The sequence below is a fragment of the Chiroxiphia lanceolata genome, chromosome 3 (assembly GCF_009829145.1).
Source record: "Chiroxiphia lanceolata isolate bChiLan1 chromosome 3, bChiLan1.pri, whole genome shotgun sequence".
Taxonomy (NCBI): domain Eukaryota; kingdom Metazoa; phylum Chordata; class Aves; order Passeriformes; family Pipridae; genus Chiroxiphia; species Chiroxiphia lanceolata.
In genome coordinates, this window is record NC_045639.1 from 104,356,481 (window position 1) to 104,372,241 (window position 15,761).

The window sequence follows — 15,761 nt, forward strand, 5'->3', positions numbered from 1 at the left end:
TTTTCCCCTTCTGAAGGAAGGAGTGGGAGGAAGATGAGTGGTCTCAGCTGTTTCCTTTTTTTTTTTGTCAATTCACCTCTCAGCATTCCTAAAAAACACACTATCCCACTTGCGCTATCCCACTTCAAGCTTCCTCTAAAAAGAAATCCACAAATTTTCTGTATGTGAGAAAACTCAGTTGTTTCAGTGACAGCACAAATTATTTCATGATAATGACCATGGTTTTTGCAGCCTGGTTAAATATCATGCAAATCACATACCATGACATACGTAACTATGCATCTGCTACAGGAATGGGAAACTGATAAAGTACTTGGCCATAAAACTGGGCTGGGAAGAAAGTGTCAAGTCAGAGATTAAAAGAGTGAGCACATGACCAGAGCAGCCTCAAACCAGATAAAATTTAAGTAACAGGTACAAACCTAAAGGCAGCTTCTAGGCATGAAGCATTTTTCAGATTAAAGTTAGAGGAAAGAGATCTCAGAGACGTTTTCAAGGTCTACAATGACAATTTCTCATTGTACACTTCCACTTGAAAACTGGATGGGATCCTGAGGCAAAACTAGTTGCAAGCTGGTTAAACAGCTGTTTCACTCCCAAACCCAGTGCAGGGGACATACTAAATTAGATCATTTGACTAACTGTTTCAAGCACTTCCTGAGTATCTTTCATGGCCAAAAAAGATAATATATTTCTACTACAAAATTCTGCTTGGCCACTAAACACTATTGTGGCCTGATTATTATCCTGCCATCAGTATTTCTTTCTTGCTACTCCTACTCATCTTAAGAGAATAGTGAAACTTGAAATTCCCAAGACACATTAACAGCAAGAGTTTCAAGTAGTCACTAGCAGTGGTGATACATAAGACAGTACTTCCTTCTCATTAGGTAACAGTTATCCCCCTGATATCTCAGTCCAGGGTCAAGTCTGGCAATTAAGGTCCCAGGATGAGCCTCAGTCTTTCCTGATAAGAATGAAAAAGTACTATCATGGGATAAAAAGGATCAAAACACCTAAACCAAGGCAACAGTTCTGCTAAACAGGCTTAAGAGACAGTTGATGGAACTAGTGATAAAATGTGTTGGTCTAGCATGACAGTCAGATCACAGCACAAATTTTGTGCTGACAAAGCTGCTTATTTTCCCAGCTAGCAATTTCTTTTTTCACAAATTCTAATATAGATACAGGTTAGATGAGTTGTAATAAACCTATACTAATATTGAGGGATCATTAAGACAGTATCCAAAGAGGGAACAAATTGAAATTCACCTCAGGAAACATCGTGAATAAAATCCTCAAAAAAATTATCACAATACAGAATAAAAAGATAAGACAAAAAAACACCCCCAAACTAGAGAACACCTCTTTATCCCCTTTTCATTTCAGATAAAGTTAGTGAAGACATCTCTAGATCTTTTAATAAGGTAAAACCTAAGAAATCTCATTTCTCTTTTGTGTGTCACAGTACAGATACATACATGAACTTTATGCTGAAAATGTCCTTATAAGTAGGTTTCACTGGTCAAAAAGAAACTGCAGATTCAATAAGATATGTTACAGACATGAAAGCATGTTCTTTCCAAATCAGGCTTTCAGCCAGATGGCGATTATGACAGAGTTTACCATTTATACTATTACAGTGCTTAGAAACCATATATATTTGGCCCAGAATTCTTTTCTCTGTAGAGCATCTTATTCAGAATGCAAAAGCCCAGTACTAAGCACAAGCCTGTGGCACAATGACTTTTAGGATGAGTACAAATAAATAAACAAATACAACCACCCAAATATCTAGTGGAGGGACAACACAGCAGGGCACAGGCAATCCAGGGAGGTTCCTGGAATGCATTTCCTTCACCAAGTGATTGAGGAACCAACTAGGAGAGATGCTATGCTGGAACTTGTTCTCACCAACAAGGAGAGGCTGGTGGGGAACGCAAAGCTCAAGGGCAGCCAGGGCTGCAGTCGCCATGAAGCAGTGAAGCCTCAGTGCAGCAAGGAGAGTGCACAGCAAGCTGACTACCCTGGACTTCAAGAGAGCAGACTTAGGTCTCTTCAGGGATCTACATGGTAGAATACCATGGGATAAAGCGAAGAGGGAGCCATGAAAGCTGGCTGATACTCAAGGCTAGCCTTCTCCAAGCACAGATGTGATGTATCCCAACAAAGAGCAAGTCAGGCAAAAACTCTAGGAGGTCTGTGTGGATGCACAAGGAGCTCTTGGACAAACTCAAACACAAAAAGGAAGGCTACGGAGGGTGGAAGCAAGGACAGGTACCCTGCCAGACATACAGAGAAATTGTCACAGTAGCCAGGGTTCAGGTTAGGAAAGCTAAAGTGCTGTTAGAACTAAATCTTGCCAAGGATGTCAAGGGCTACAAGAAAAGCTTCTATAGGTATACCAGTGATAAAAAAAAGACCAGGGAAAATATGGGCCCTCTCTGGAAGGAAATGGGAGACCTGGTTACCTGGAACATGGAGAAAGTTGAGTCACTCAATGACATTCCTGCATCAGAAACTGGTGGATGAAGGAAGAGAAACTGATGTCATCTACCAGCAAATGCAAAGCATTTGACACTGTCCTGCATGACATATGGCACACAAACTGGAGAGACAAGGATTTGACTCAGTGGATAAAAAATTGGCTGGATGGCCACACGCAAAGAGTTGCATTAACAGCTCAATGTCCAAGCGCGTGGAGAGCATTGACAAGTGGCATTCGTCAGGGTCGGCACTGTTTAGCATCTCCATCGAAAACATGGACAGTGGGACTGAACCCAGAGGAGGCCATAAAGATGCTCAGAAGGCTGGAGCACCTCTCCCATCAAGACAGGCTGAGAGAGTCGGGGTTGTTCAGTAAGTAGAGGGCTCTGGGAAGACCTTAGATCAGCTTTCAAGTACCTAAATGGGGCCTACAACAGAGCTTTCTACAAGGGCATGTAGTGATAGGAAAAAGTGAAATGGCTTTAAACTGAAAGAGGACAGGTTCAGATTAGATATAAGGAAAAAATGCAGCAACCCTCCATGGCAAAGGGGTCAGAACTAGATGGTCTTTAAGGCCCCTTCCAACCCAAACCATTCTATGAGTCTATGAAATACACAGTATCTTATTCTCTGCTGAACAGGAATACAGGGACTTTGGGATTCCATCAAAAACTCTCTTATCCACAGAGCTAACTCCTCTAACTCAATAAAAATCCTTTTTTTTAATATATAATGACAGCCATATAAAGAAAAGGTAGGAATAGGAAGGAAGGTTCATGAATATATCTTTAAAGAACATAAAATGAAAAATATAACATTTGCTGAGACTTTCTTCTTGATAATATGAACTGTGCCTCACCTGAGGACTAAAATTCTTAACAAAAAAAATCTGCTTACCTTTGTGGCAGCTTTTGAAGAAAAGGTAATTTCATCAATGAAAGTGACAATATCACCTGGATCAAGTCTATCGAAGTATTTTGAACACATATCATATGCATGTAGCCACTCGTCCATGGTTTCTGGTATCTTTTTAATGAGATGGTGATCACCATTCCAAAAAAGTTTTGGTAACCAGACAGTATAAACAGAGCTTGACGACAGCATGCTGCCATCTTTTTTAGGAATTTTGGGAGCCAGTTTGGAAATAGATAAGATATTTTGACTTGTAAGGACAGGCTCCAGTGTTTCCAGAGGATTTTCATTTTCATCTGTTAGTTTTTTGTAATTAAGACCTAGTGACAAAAGGAGGAAGAGGTAGAAGTTATTAACAATTAAATCACTCAAACTCTACAATTATGTATGTGAAAATCAGTACTACACTAGTATCCGCAGAACTAGAAAGACTCTAACCCATCCCCTTTTACAAACTTACATACTGACAGAGTGGGATTTTATGATGTCCTGGTGCACGTGAAATTTCTCAATCCATGGAATGTATTTTAACATTATATATTGACAGAACAAGGGGGAATGGCTTTAAACTGAAAGAGGGTGGATTTAGATTTGATATTTGGAAGGAATTCTTCAATGTGAGGGGGTGAGACCCTGGAAGAGGTTGCCCAGAGAAGCTGTGGCTGCCCCATCCCTGAAGTGTTCAAGGCCAGGTTGGACAAGGCTTGGAGCAACCCATCTAATAGAAGGTGTCCCTGCCCACGGTAGGTCTGTTGGAACATGATGATCTTTAAGGACCCTTCCAACCCAAACTGTTCTGTGATTCTATGATACAAACTAAAAAAAGCAGATTCTCAAAGAAGCAAGAGCACATATAGAGTATAGAGAATCATGCTATTATTTAAATATAAGGCCTAGAAAGCCATACGCTCCTCAAGAAATAAGTCTTCATTAATTTAAAAATATGTATTCTGATCATGTTACAATTGGTATTTACCACTTGGCAAAAAAATGCAAGGCACTAATCCCAAGTAAACTAAGTAAGGTCAACATGTCCTAGAGACAGGACATGTAGATACATTTACATCAGTTATCTATAATTAAGAGTCCTGTTACTACTTTGGTTCCTACAGGAAGAAAACCCTTGCAAATCAATCTAGCAACAACAGAACTATTTCTAGCAATAATACTATTCTAATCTCTTATCATATAATTCATAAAATAACTGAATTCTACTGTCATGTTTTTATTCATGTACTTCAGGTCTGTAACCTCTGTAAACACTCTGATGTTGTTTCTGGACTCCTATCCATTTCTAAATCATGCTGAACACTCCGATTTTTGTTTAAGTGTATGCAGTACAATAGATTTAATTTTTTACCATACTAAGTGACTAATTTATGTCTGACGTATGGTCCCAGGACTTTTTTTTTTGAGCAACATTTAAAATAACTTTTTGGCAGATTTTTCTTTGACAAGCATCATAGAACTTGAGTGTTGAATAATATCAACAAGAACTGAAGGTTATCCCTCCTCTCCAAACATTATTGACTTTTTTCTTTCTGCAATACGTGAATTCATATGCATCATGTCTCCAAAGTCTGCAGCAAAGTTAGTGTCCAATACACATGAGGTTCCAGTACTGAACACTTAGTTCATCCCCACAGCAGGTAATGCAGTGTATATTTTTCATTCTGAAACTGGATTTGGAGTTGGACAACTGAAATGCAAGATACTGTTAGTACTTGAATAACAACCAAATTGAAACTAGTATTCAAAATTTCAGAGTCCTTTGCAGTAGTGCATTTTTACAGGCATTGTCTGAAAATGTACGATGAAGATGCCGAACATCCACAAAAGCTAAAAGTAACATCAAGGATAACAGACAACAAAAAAATATTCTAAGACAAAAATATTATCCTCATTAAGACAATCAAACACACAAAATGTTTAAAGTTCCTAATATATTCTGTAATTCAGAATATTAAAAGGTAAACTGTCTTAAGTATCTTTCGTGGTAAACTTGAAGTACTAAAAATTATGCTGTAGGAGGTTGGCATTTTTTATTTTAAAATTCACTGTGAAATAGTGACAATAATTTTAACTCATGTCACCAACAGAAATCTGTTTTTAAATACTTTTTTCTTGCTGTGATCAAACAGATTTCCAGTAATACAAAGAGAAGGAACTTAATAAGACTATTAAATTACTTGCATTCATCTGATGTGCTCTGAGAAAAAACAATTACCTGGAAAGTATACACTAGCTGAACATAATCATGTTAACACTTACATACCAGAATAATAAATACAGAGATGAAGAAAAGAAAGAGGTACTCTCCTACCTGGTGCAACTGCTTTGAATTTTTTCAGGAGTCGGATGTGAGTTTCAGGTTTAAGTGTATGGTTCACCACTTCTGAGCAACCACAGTTTTCAAGGAGTGTAAAATAATAAAGCAACCGCTGGTGATCTTGGCCTTCAATACTTGGGTAAACATATTTAACCATGTGTTCATGTAAGGCTTCAGGATTGGTTTTCAAAGTCTCAAAGAGACCAAGATTTTGTGCTCTTTCTTCTATTTTCAGTGTCGATAACCTGCGTTTAGAAATAACTTTTGTTTAAAGGCCTGGACATGCCATGAGACACTCTTCAGCTGCACACTTGGGAGACAGGACAATACTTTCCTTTGTTTAAGGTATCATCCATAAATATTAGATGTTATTCTCTATAAGCAAAAGTTAAGCAACTCTTCTATTTCCTGATCCTGCTATCTGTTGACTTGGACATGCAGATTAAGGGTCATGAATATTGAAAAGGTAAGTATAGCTATATGTAAAAGTAGAAATACATCCAGGGTATGGGTAAAGGAAGCCTTTATTAAACAAACAAACAAACCAACCAACCACTTGTGGTGGAATGATGCTCGAAGATCCTATTGCCCAGTTAGAAGTTTTCCCAATCTATTATATTCTGTTTTCTGCAGTTGATGAGTACCTGTGCATACTTTGAGAGATATTATCAAAGAAAATTGGTTCTTGCCCACCAGTTAATCTATTTGACACTTATTCATGCTTAGGATATTTTGTCTGACAGTTTTACCAAGTTGTTCCTTGAACTGTCATCCACAAAAGCTTATGAAAATATCAGCAAACCCCGGGTTGACCTCAGTCAGTCTCACTGCTTCAGGAAATTTTTTCCTGACTCTTTTGAAAAGAATATGTTAGCTCTTTCATAGCATGAATTCAGACGTTTCCAGCTGACTATGTAAAAGATAATCACTCCTTTTTTCCCCTCAGCTGGGAGAAAAATGGGTGCATATCAAGGAAGTCTCATCTTTAGTTAAGACCTTTCTCAGTGGAATGTTTAACCTAAAATCTGAGGAAAGAAGTAACCTACAGATGACTACTACCTTGAGTCTCCCCAGAATCCAATCATGTTACGTTAGGTAGTACATTTCATTTGGAAATCTGATCTTCATTTGATTTTCCTCTACCTTTAAAACTGATTAAATCAGAACTTCATCATTTTTCCCCTGAGTACACATGACGCACGTAAGTCCGTGTTTCTCTTTGATATCCAAGTAAAACATATCTCAGTTTCATTCCTAAAGACGATTTTCTTACAGCAAATACCACAAACACAACCCTCTCAGCTTAAAAATTATTCTCTGATTTCTGAAGGAAAATAAGATACTTCTGAGTTATTTTTACATCTACAACCTACCCCATTTAGGCTGTTAACCTTGCAAGAGCTATTTTAATTCTCTACATTCTTGTTATTTGTTAATTGTTGTACGATATAGAGTTCTACCATAAATGGAAATAAAGCATCATTCACACTTCATATCAGGCAAAACAGACACTTGGACACGATGTATCTGCAGGGTGTGATCTGACTATATTTTTCTGTTCACATCCAAAGTTGAAACTAAAGGCTGGTTGGGCATAAAATTATATCAACAGGATCAACAGATGTTTGCTGTGTGTTTTTAGGGCAGGGCTGATAGTGGATAGGAAGGGTTCATCATATTATTCACAAAGGTTCTGGAATAAGGGGTTCTGCGAGAGGCAAACATAAAATTTCCTGTCGCTGAAATCATAAAATACATTTTATAGAATTTTGGTAATTAAATATGAACAGATTTTTCAAAAGAAACAAATTTCCACTTAATTTTAAAAAATGTAATTCTAAACAATTTTCAGCAGACCCATATTCCACAGAAAAACACGTGATATTTCTTTGTCATCAAGTGATCAAAGAAGTAGTTAATACAAACTACATAAGTCCATCTTTTGAGCTTCTCCTCATGTAAGGTGGCTTATAGAAATAATGCATATTTGGTCAAAGAGATTAAGTCTTAGAATAAACTTCTTTTCAGTTCAGAATGAATGTATAATGAGGCATCTATTATTAATGCCATAATCCCAAGACTAAAATATATCGTAATGGTCATATGCTGTCAATCAACTTTAAAATGAGATTATGATACAACAGAAACATGCTCAGCAGTGTATTATGCTATTACACATCAATTTTCAAGACTTTTTTTGAATTTCACTAGGGAAAAGATTGTTACTCAGTGAGTTCAGAATTCTATGAATACTAACTCAAGGAGGACAAGATTAAAGAAAATTATAGGAAAATGTTGCAAAATACCTTAGGTAATATTCTATTCCCAAAGAAAGTAGCTGGCTCTTTCATATTCATCCCAGTGTTGCCTCACTATCTGTTTTGTTTAAAGCAGTAAATAATTTAGCAGTATCAAAATTTAGAGGGTATGACTTCTCTATTTTCTGGAGGAAGCAAAGAAAATCTCAGACTGTTATTTCATCTTCTCAGATAATGCACCAATATCTACCAGGCTTTGTTTTTTATCCCTCATGTTTTATAAAATGCTTTTTAATTAATAGTTAATGTTAAGAGAGGTACAAACACTGCTGCAAGCTAAAGCTGCTTTCACAATTTAACAGTCGAAACAAACCAAACTGATTTGATCACATCTGTCAGAAGAGAAGATAAGAGCTGCTGCATTACACAGGGGATTCTACATCACTGTCATCTGCATGTGCTATTCAGGCAAGTAGCTTAGTCTTCCACAGAATGCATTTTTCATCTTTCAGTGGGCAAAACATACGTGATTGACAAGATGCCAAAGTTTAAAATAAATTAATAAATAAAGGCCTTGGAACCAACTTTGGAAGAGAAATTAAAAGCATCCCTCCCCTCATGCCAGACCAGTGCCAGCTCTGGTCTGCCATAATCTTGGAGGCTAGAACAGTTAAGAAAAATACTGTAAAAAAAAAAAAAAGTGCTTCTATCAAAAACTGAAAACGAGATGAACAGATGCATAATGCGAATAGGGAAGCTCCAATATATTTATTTCCTTTGCTACTATGTAGGAGAGAGGTCAATAAATAGACAACCTCTTAAAAAAAACCCCCAAAACTACAGAAACTATCAAGTTTCAGGACATATTCCAAGGGACTGTAGGAATAACTACAGGATAAGTTGCTATTGGAAGAGAGAACTAAGCATTCAAAGCTGTGGAAACCTAAACAACGAAACAAAAGTCCTGGAATATTTTTGAAGAAAAATAAGACACATACGGACTTCTATCCTTGCCTGTAACACCTATTTTCACAGCTGGTTACAAAAGCATCACACAGAAAACATAAAATTTCCTATACTCTCACAAGACAAATGAACACACAAATCAAACTCTACTCCCAACATAATTCAATTCTGTCACAGGTTAGCACTTCTTTCTGTGTAACAGAATTCTATGTGCACTTGCAGAGCAGACAACTTACCCACTGTCGGTGAATAAAAATTCCAGATGGGTCATATAAACTTCCCAAAGTGGAACATTGTATCGCTGAGCCAAAGAAACAGCAATTTTGTAGACATTTTCTTCAAGTGTTCTTATAGAGAACAGACAGAAAGAAAATACGGAAAAGTTATGTTAAGTCCCATGAGACATAACATGAAAATAAATATTTACACTAGAAAAGCAATGATTTCTTTTTAATGTTTTTTTCATAAACCAAGAAACTAGAATAAGTTTTAAACAAAAAAATACATGAAGTGCATCTTTCTGCGTTTGCTTATACTTGGTGCTCCATTTTGAAAATCAAAATAGAAGGAAAAAAACTCCAAAAAACTACAGAGATATTCCAAAGAGAGGCACCTACTCCACACTCCACATACACTTTGGTTCTCAGTGGCAGCTTCTGTTTAGCCTCTGTGCTAAAGAAAAATCTCAGTTTTCATTTCATTTCAATTAAAAAGTGATGAAGGATGTAACACATCACAGTTAGCACTTATTTCATTTAGTTGCAACACCTACAGTGTTTTAGCACAATGGATAAAGAGGTCCTCAAAGCTCTTCCTCGAAGTTCACAGGCAGAAACACTTTTAGCAATTTTACACTAAAAGAAGCTGTGAAGATCTCCAGGTTACTTTGTAAATGTCCTAGAAACAGTAAAAACTGCTTTTCTGTTATTGTACAATCTTCTTAACAAAACAAGAGATGGAGAATCTGTTAAATTATGAAAGCCTGAAATTAACTCCTTATTAGTTTTACTTACCCACCAAAGTTAGTATGGTTCAAGTACACACAAATGATTCTGGCATAGGAGCAATACTACTAAGGCTGATGCTGGGGTTTTGGGGTTTGATTTTGGTTTGGTTGTTTGGGTTTTTTTTTTCTTCAAGATGATTCCAAGAAAAACACTATCTAATAGACCTCCCACAAACAACTTCTTTAAAATGTATTTAACGTGAATATCACTGACCATATTGTTTTAGATGCTTTAATTAAAGTCACATGCACCTAAGGAAAAAAGCCTTACACAATGTGAACTACTACAAAATACAATTGCAACTGTCAGTAAATTAGTTTAAAAAATTATGATAATTTATGACTCATGTTAACTCGATAAACTTGACCTTATCTTATTATGTTTAACATCTTCTTTAGATATTTTAAATTGTGGCTTCACAAAGTCTGCTCCCTAAATTTTCTATACCATCAGTAGGATCCAAGTACAACAATAAAAAGAGAGCAGAAAAAACCCTACAGATTAGAGAGCATGTCGTCCCAGTTCTCTTTTTTTTTGTCATTTACAAACATATATCTATACCATATCTTGATCTGTATTAAACACCACTGACAGCTAGAGTCTATGACTTCCTCACCACTTCAGGTAATCAGGTGACACATCCATACAACTTAATTCTAGTGTTTAGATGCTCAATCCAACATAACGTTACATTCCACTGTGATAGTTGCTACAGATATTGCAGAATTAAAATGAGATATACAATGCTGAGTAGAAAAGCAAAATGCTAAGAAATGCTGAAAAATCTTCACAACCAGCTATCAAAAAGCCTTTGGATTATAACTATTGCTCTAATGGTCTAAAAACCCCAACCAAACAGCAAAACAAAACCACACAAAAACAAAATTCAAAAAGAGCTAAACATCTACAACCCTCTTGTAATGACTCTAGGTTATGACAACCCGTGAAAAACATTAGGCACTGTATACTGAATGACATGTATACAAAGTAAAGGAGGAAGAACACAAGCATCAAAATTAGAGAAATATATTTTAATATAAATAAAAGTGTTTACTACAGCACATTTAAGAAAAGGAAAGAAAAAAAAAAGAAAAATCCCACACATTATCCTGTCTCTTCTATTCCAATGGCTACAGAACCTCCCCTCTGATTTTCCATCCCAGCAAGGCTTCCCATACCCTACCTCTTGAAACTAGACTCAATACTTCCATGAAAACAGAAGAGTTTTTAACTCAGCAGGCAGTGGTGTATGTATAAGAGGATGACAACCCAAATTTTTTTAAAATACTTCATAAGAGTTATCTGATCCTTTAGAGGCAGATGCCCTGTTTTTCAACATTAACATGTCCCATGACAACCCTACATTGTAAATTCTAGATTAGGTAGCCACAGTTTGTGCAGGTGGTCATTCAACTCATAAAAGCAGATCTTTTTTAAGCAGGGATACAGAACAGCTGTTGCCAAATCACAACACATACAAACTTACATTCCTTTGCATTTTCCAGAAATCATTTGATGCACTGTCAACAAGGGGCTTACTAGTTATAGTGAGGATGAAGATTTCTGCAAGAACTGCACAGCAGGTATACCGCTGGCTAAGGGGAAGACAACAGGATATTCAGGAAAACCATCATAAAGCAATGGAGGTTTAAGGAAATTATATCACATAAATGAAGAACAGTAACAAGCTATTTATTTACTGTCAAAATAATGACCAAGAAGAAGTAGTTGTTGCAAAATGAAAAGCTGAAAAAAAATGATACAATCTTTTACACTGTCTTGTAAAGGATCTTCTAACTTTCTTTTACACACCCCTCTTCATGCCCAGCCCTGACTACCTGTCTCTGTGAGGACTGTCAAATAAATGCCCATAGAAGGCTCCAGCACAGGCACACTTTGGATGAATTTTGTCAGTGTTGTTGCAACCAAGACTGGTGCAAAACCAATCAGAAGCAGTTCCTGTGGATGGTTCTTAGCCACCCTGCCTGTGTGGTAGCATGAATTTCAAAAGTATCAAAGAGTATGGCTGTGCAGTTGCGTTCAGCTGGGATTTTGCTGACTATCTTCAAGCTGACAGAAATAAACATTTGGCAGCTCAGAGCAATTTTTTTCCTGTCTTCTCTAAAACCTCTGTTGTATCATACACAACCTCTGTTGCTCACAAGCAGTCTTCAACTTTTTGTGTTCACATCAAACAGCTACAAAGCATGAGACTGGATTCAATCATAATAAAGGGAAATAAGATCCCCTTTTTCAGCTGCCCATCCTCCCAAAATGTTTAAAAAAATCCCAAGAAACAACTTGGAGAAGTGAAATGAAGATTTAAGCCAAGAGGCTTTAGTTTCCTCTCATGCTTGAAGCATGAAAATGAGACTGAAGACCTCAGCTGTTTGTTAAGTTCTGTAGCAGCAATGCATCAGGAGAACAGGCTGTGTCTACACTTGCAGTCAGGCAGAGCAGGATAGCAAAAGTACACACAATGGTTGCACACAAGACTTTCTAGTTAAGTCTTCCAGAAAGGGACGTTTCATATGCCCCAAAATCATTCTGAAAACCCAAAAAGCACATGCTGAGTTATGAAATTCAGATTGCTTGATAACCGTATCATTTTTTCTAAAATTCCAGAATAATTATTTCAGATTGTTGACGTAAGGCAAGGAAGAAATTGGTATTAAAATATTAAAATCAACTTCTGATTTCAACATTTTATAAAAAGCAGTGAAGGGCTTAAGACCACAGAGCACTAGAATGAAAATAAAACAAACCAAAAAAAACCCCACAAAACAAAATCCAAACCTAAGACACCACCTAAAAGCTGGCCTCAAGTAAAAGAATAAATTCAAAACCTTATACACTATCACTGGCCTGAAGCTACACGGGACTTCACCTGACTACTCAAGAATTCCCATTCAGTTTTGCTCTAGTTCCCTTAACTTCTTTACAAATACTTTCTAGCTCTATTTTGCCCAGATAAATTGTTAACCGCTTGAGAATTAACGTTAATTAAGTCTGTGAGGCACCTGGATCTTTAAATATTGGATAAATAATGCACAATAAGCTTCAAATACAATACACCAAATATAGAAGATAAAATAGACAACAATTGGTTAAGTAGTTTTAGCAAATTGCTCATTCTAATACAAAGTTGTTTTGTAAATAACATACCATCTCTTCCAGGTGTTGTTCCTTCAAACAGCACTTCATAAAAGATTAAAGCATGAGGCACTTAATTTAAAAATAAGAAAAAATACGCTACACAATTACATTGAATTTGCACATCTTTTTCATTAGAAAATGTAGATTAAGAGTCCACTGAGAAGATTAAAGCAAGGAAGCTGCAAGCTGAACAAGCAATTAATTGGACCTTTGTGAGTGCCTAATATGGAACTGCCACTCTCATCCACATGCTATGAAGCCTCACTTCTTCAAACTCTTTCATATTGTGTTTTTATCTCTACTTATTCTAAGGAACTTTCTCTTCATATTTACTTTATTTCTACAAAAGACATTATCTAAAGAACTCATGGATGAGAACATAAGTAAACCTCCTGCACTCAAAGTATCTGTGATAACGAAAGGATATTGCATTGAAGTTACTAAATAACAGTAGATAATATTAGGATGTAACATTTACCTAGTGACATACTACAGATACATGCTTAGTGAACAATATATACATAACAGGTAGTTCCAACAGAAACATTAAAAATTATCACAAGCTATTTTTATTAATGCAGTGACAAAATCTGTACAGGTATAGATTTTATAGATGTAAAGTAGAAGCTTAATGTTCAAAACCTGAGGTTACAAAACTATTCTTATTTAATATATAAAGGGCTTTTAGTAACAAATTTCTACTAGCTAGATAGGTGGAAAACTGCAAACATCTAAAATATGCTCTTCAAAAGCTTTATGCAGAGATCAGCTGAAAATCTGGTTAAAAATTATATTTAAAGCTTCTTATTGCAGAGAACTCTGACAGTGTGGCAACCATTCAACTGTGACTGTCCTCAAAACATAAAGAGTTCAAGTCATACTCATGACTTGTTCACAGCTTAAAGTACCTGCATGCAGATGTTAATTAAAGGTATTTTTAAAATGATAAGACAGTACTATCCTATTTCTTTCCTTTTTTTTCTATTCTGGATTTCTGAAAGGTGAGATAAAAGCATGGTAAATATCAGAATATATGTAGTGAAAGCTTCAGGACTTATAAATGAATACAGGGGAAAAGTATAGTGATATACAGCAACTTTAAATAAAGTTATTAAGAGTAAAATACAGTTTAACAACTTTTTTTTAAAAAACTATATGATGCTTGGGCATACCTCAATAGAATGCTAGGGCAGGTTTAAAGGAGATGAAAGGAAGAGATCAAACCTCCACCTGTGATCTGATTTCATTCATCTCTAATTAACTTTAATATTAGCAGCTAACAAACGAAGAGTTAGAGATTCAATTAAAAGCTATAGATCCATTTATTTGAGCAACATTTCATTTGAGTAGTCAAATAGAAAAAATCTCCAACTGTAGCAGCATTACAGTGTAAATCTCTAAAGCAGCTGGTAAATTATCCCTTCTAAAGGTCAGTATTACTTTTATTTTACTCTCCTGATGTAAAGCTTAAAGTAATTTTGTTCTAAAATAAATAAACAAAATAGATATTACTTACTCTGCCAATCCTAGTATTGTTTCTCTCTTGTACTGTGCATCTGCTGTAAATCTCTGCACATCCACTCCTTTGCCAAGTCCTTGCAGAGTCTGAGCTTGAGTGAAATCCAGTAGTCGTTCATTGTAGTACTGCAGCTGATTTATCAAAGTGGAGATTTCTTCAGGCCAGTCTGCACAGCCATACTGAGAAACATGCTTTGTGACCATCTGAATCAACTCCTTTGGATCAGCCTGTGAAAATAATTGACAACAAACTAAAAAAATCCCTGCAAATTCTGAAAATAATTTATCAATATATAAATGATCCCTGTGCTCAGAATTAATAGATTTGTTTCTGTTTCTGGGAAACTTTAAGTAAAACAGAAGTTCAAATTTTCTGTAAGGGTTATTTGCTATGACATTAAAATTTATCCTTTTGGAATGCTTTAGAATATTCCATTATATAAAAATTAAAAACAAACAAACAAAAACAAATAAAAGTTACTTTTCTATGTTAAAAATTACACATCAAGTGCATAGTTCATAAACCAATAACTTCTGTAGTCAAAAACCCAGGCAGCAAAGCAAAAATTTAGAACACAAAGCAAATACAGTCTGCATGTTTGAAATCAATAAGGAATGCACGTACATTCCAAATTATCTCAAGATCTGTACAGTGGCTATGTCTAGTAACCTCCACTTAAACAGAGCTGTCTGTAATATGAAAGCACTCATCTCACTCAATACCTTGATTTCTCTACTCCATGAAAAATGAAGCCATCGGAAGCTCAATGCCAAAAAGAAGTCTGTGACGTGTGGCACTCACTGAGGAAGGAGTGCCTACAAAAGAGTCACCAAAAAACACCTGGGGATGCCAATATAGTTGAAATATTTTCTAAAAGAAACAACTGATCCAACTGCTGTGATCTCAAAAATGTTGAGTGTATCAATATATTTTGAGTTTTTTATTACAGAATGATTCTGCTAAATTAGAAGCTAAACTTATAAACATTAATGAGAGTGCACAGCAGGGTAAAACATGGCAACAAAAGTTTAAACCTTAAGGCACACTTGAATTTTTCCATGACTTGCTGGTCATTCTAAATTGATTTTTTTTTTTCTTTTCAAGTCTTAGTTGACAGGCTGCTCATC

General features: G+C 36.0%; 1 protein-coding gene across 1 annotated transcript in view; it reads right to left on the reverse strand.

The window, feature by feature from the left end:
- Window positions 1-15,761, reverse strand: part of NBAS (NBAS subunit of NRZ tethering complex) — a 166,612-nt gene that overhangs the window by 56,475 nt on the left and 94,376 nt on the right. The window contains exons 41-44 of the mRNA XM_032681667.1: window positions 14,632-14,861; window positions 9,189-9,299; window positions 5,723-5,973; window positions 3,385-3,719 (exon numbers count right to left, since the gene is read on the reverse strand). Coding sequence (XP_032537558.1) covers window positions 3,385-3,719; window positions 5,723-5,973; window positions 9,189-9,299; window positions 14,632-14,861 — 927 coding nt within the window. The remainder of the gene's footprint in view (window positions 1-3,384; window positions 3,720-5,722; window positions 5,974-9,188; window positions 9,300-14,631; window positions 14,862-15,761) is intronic.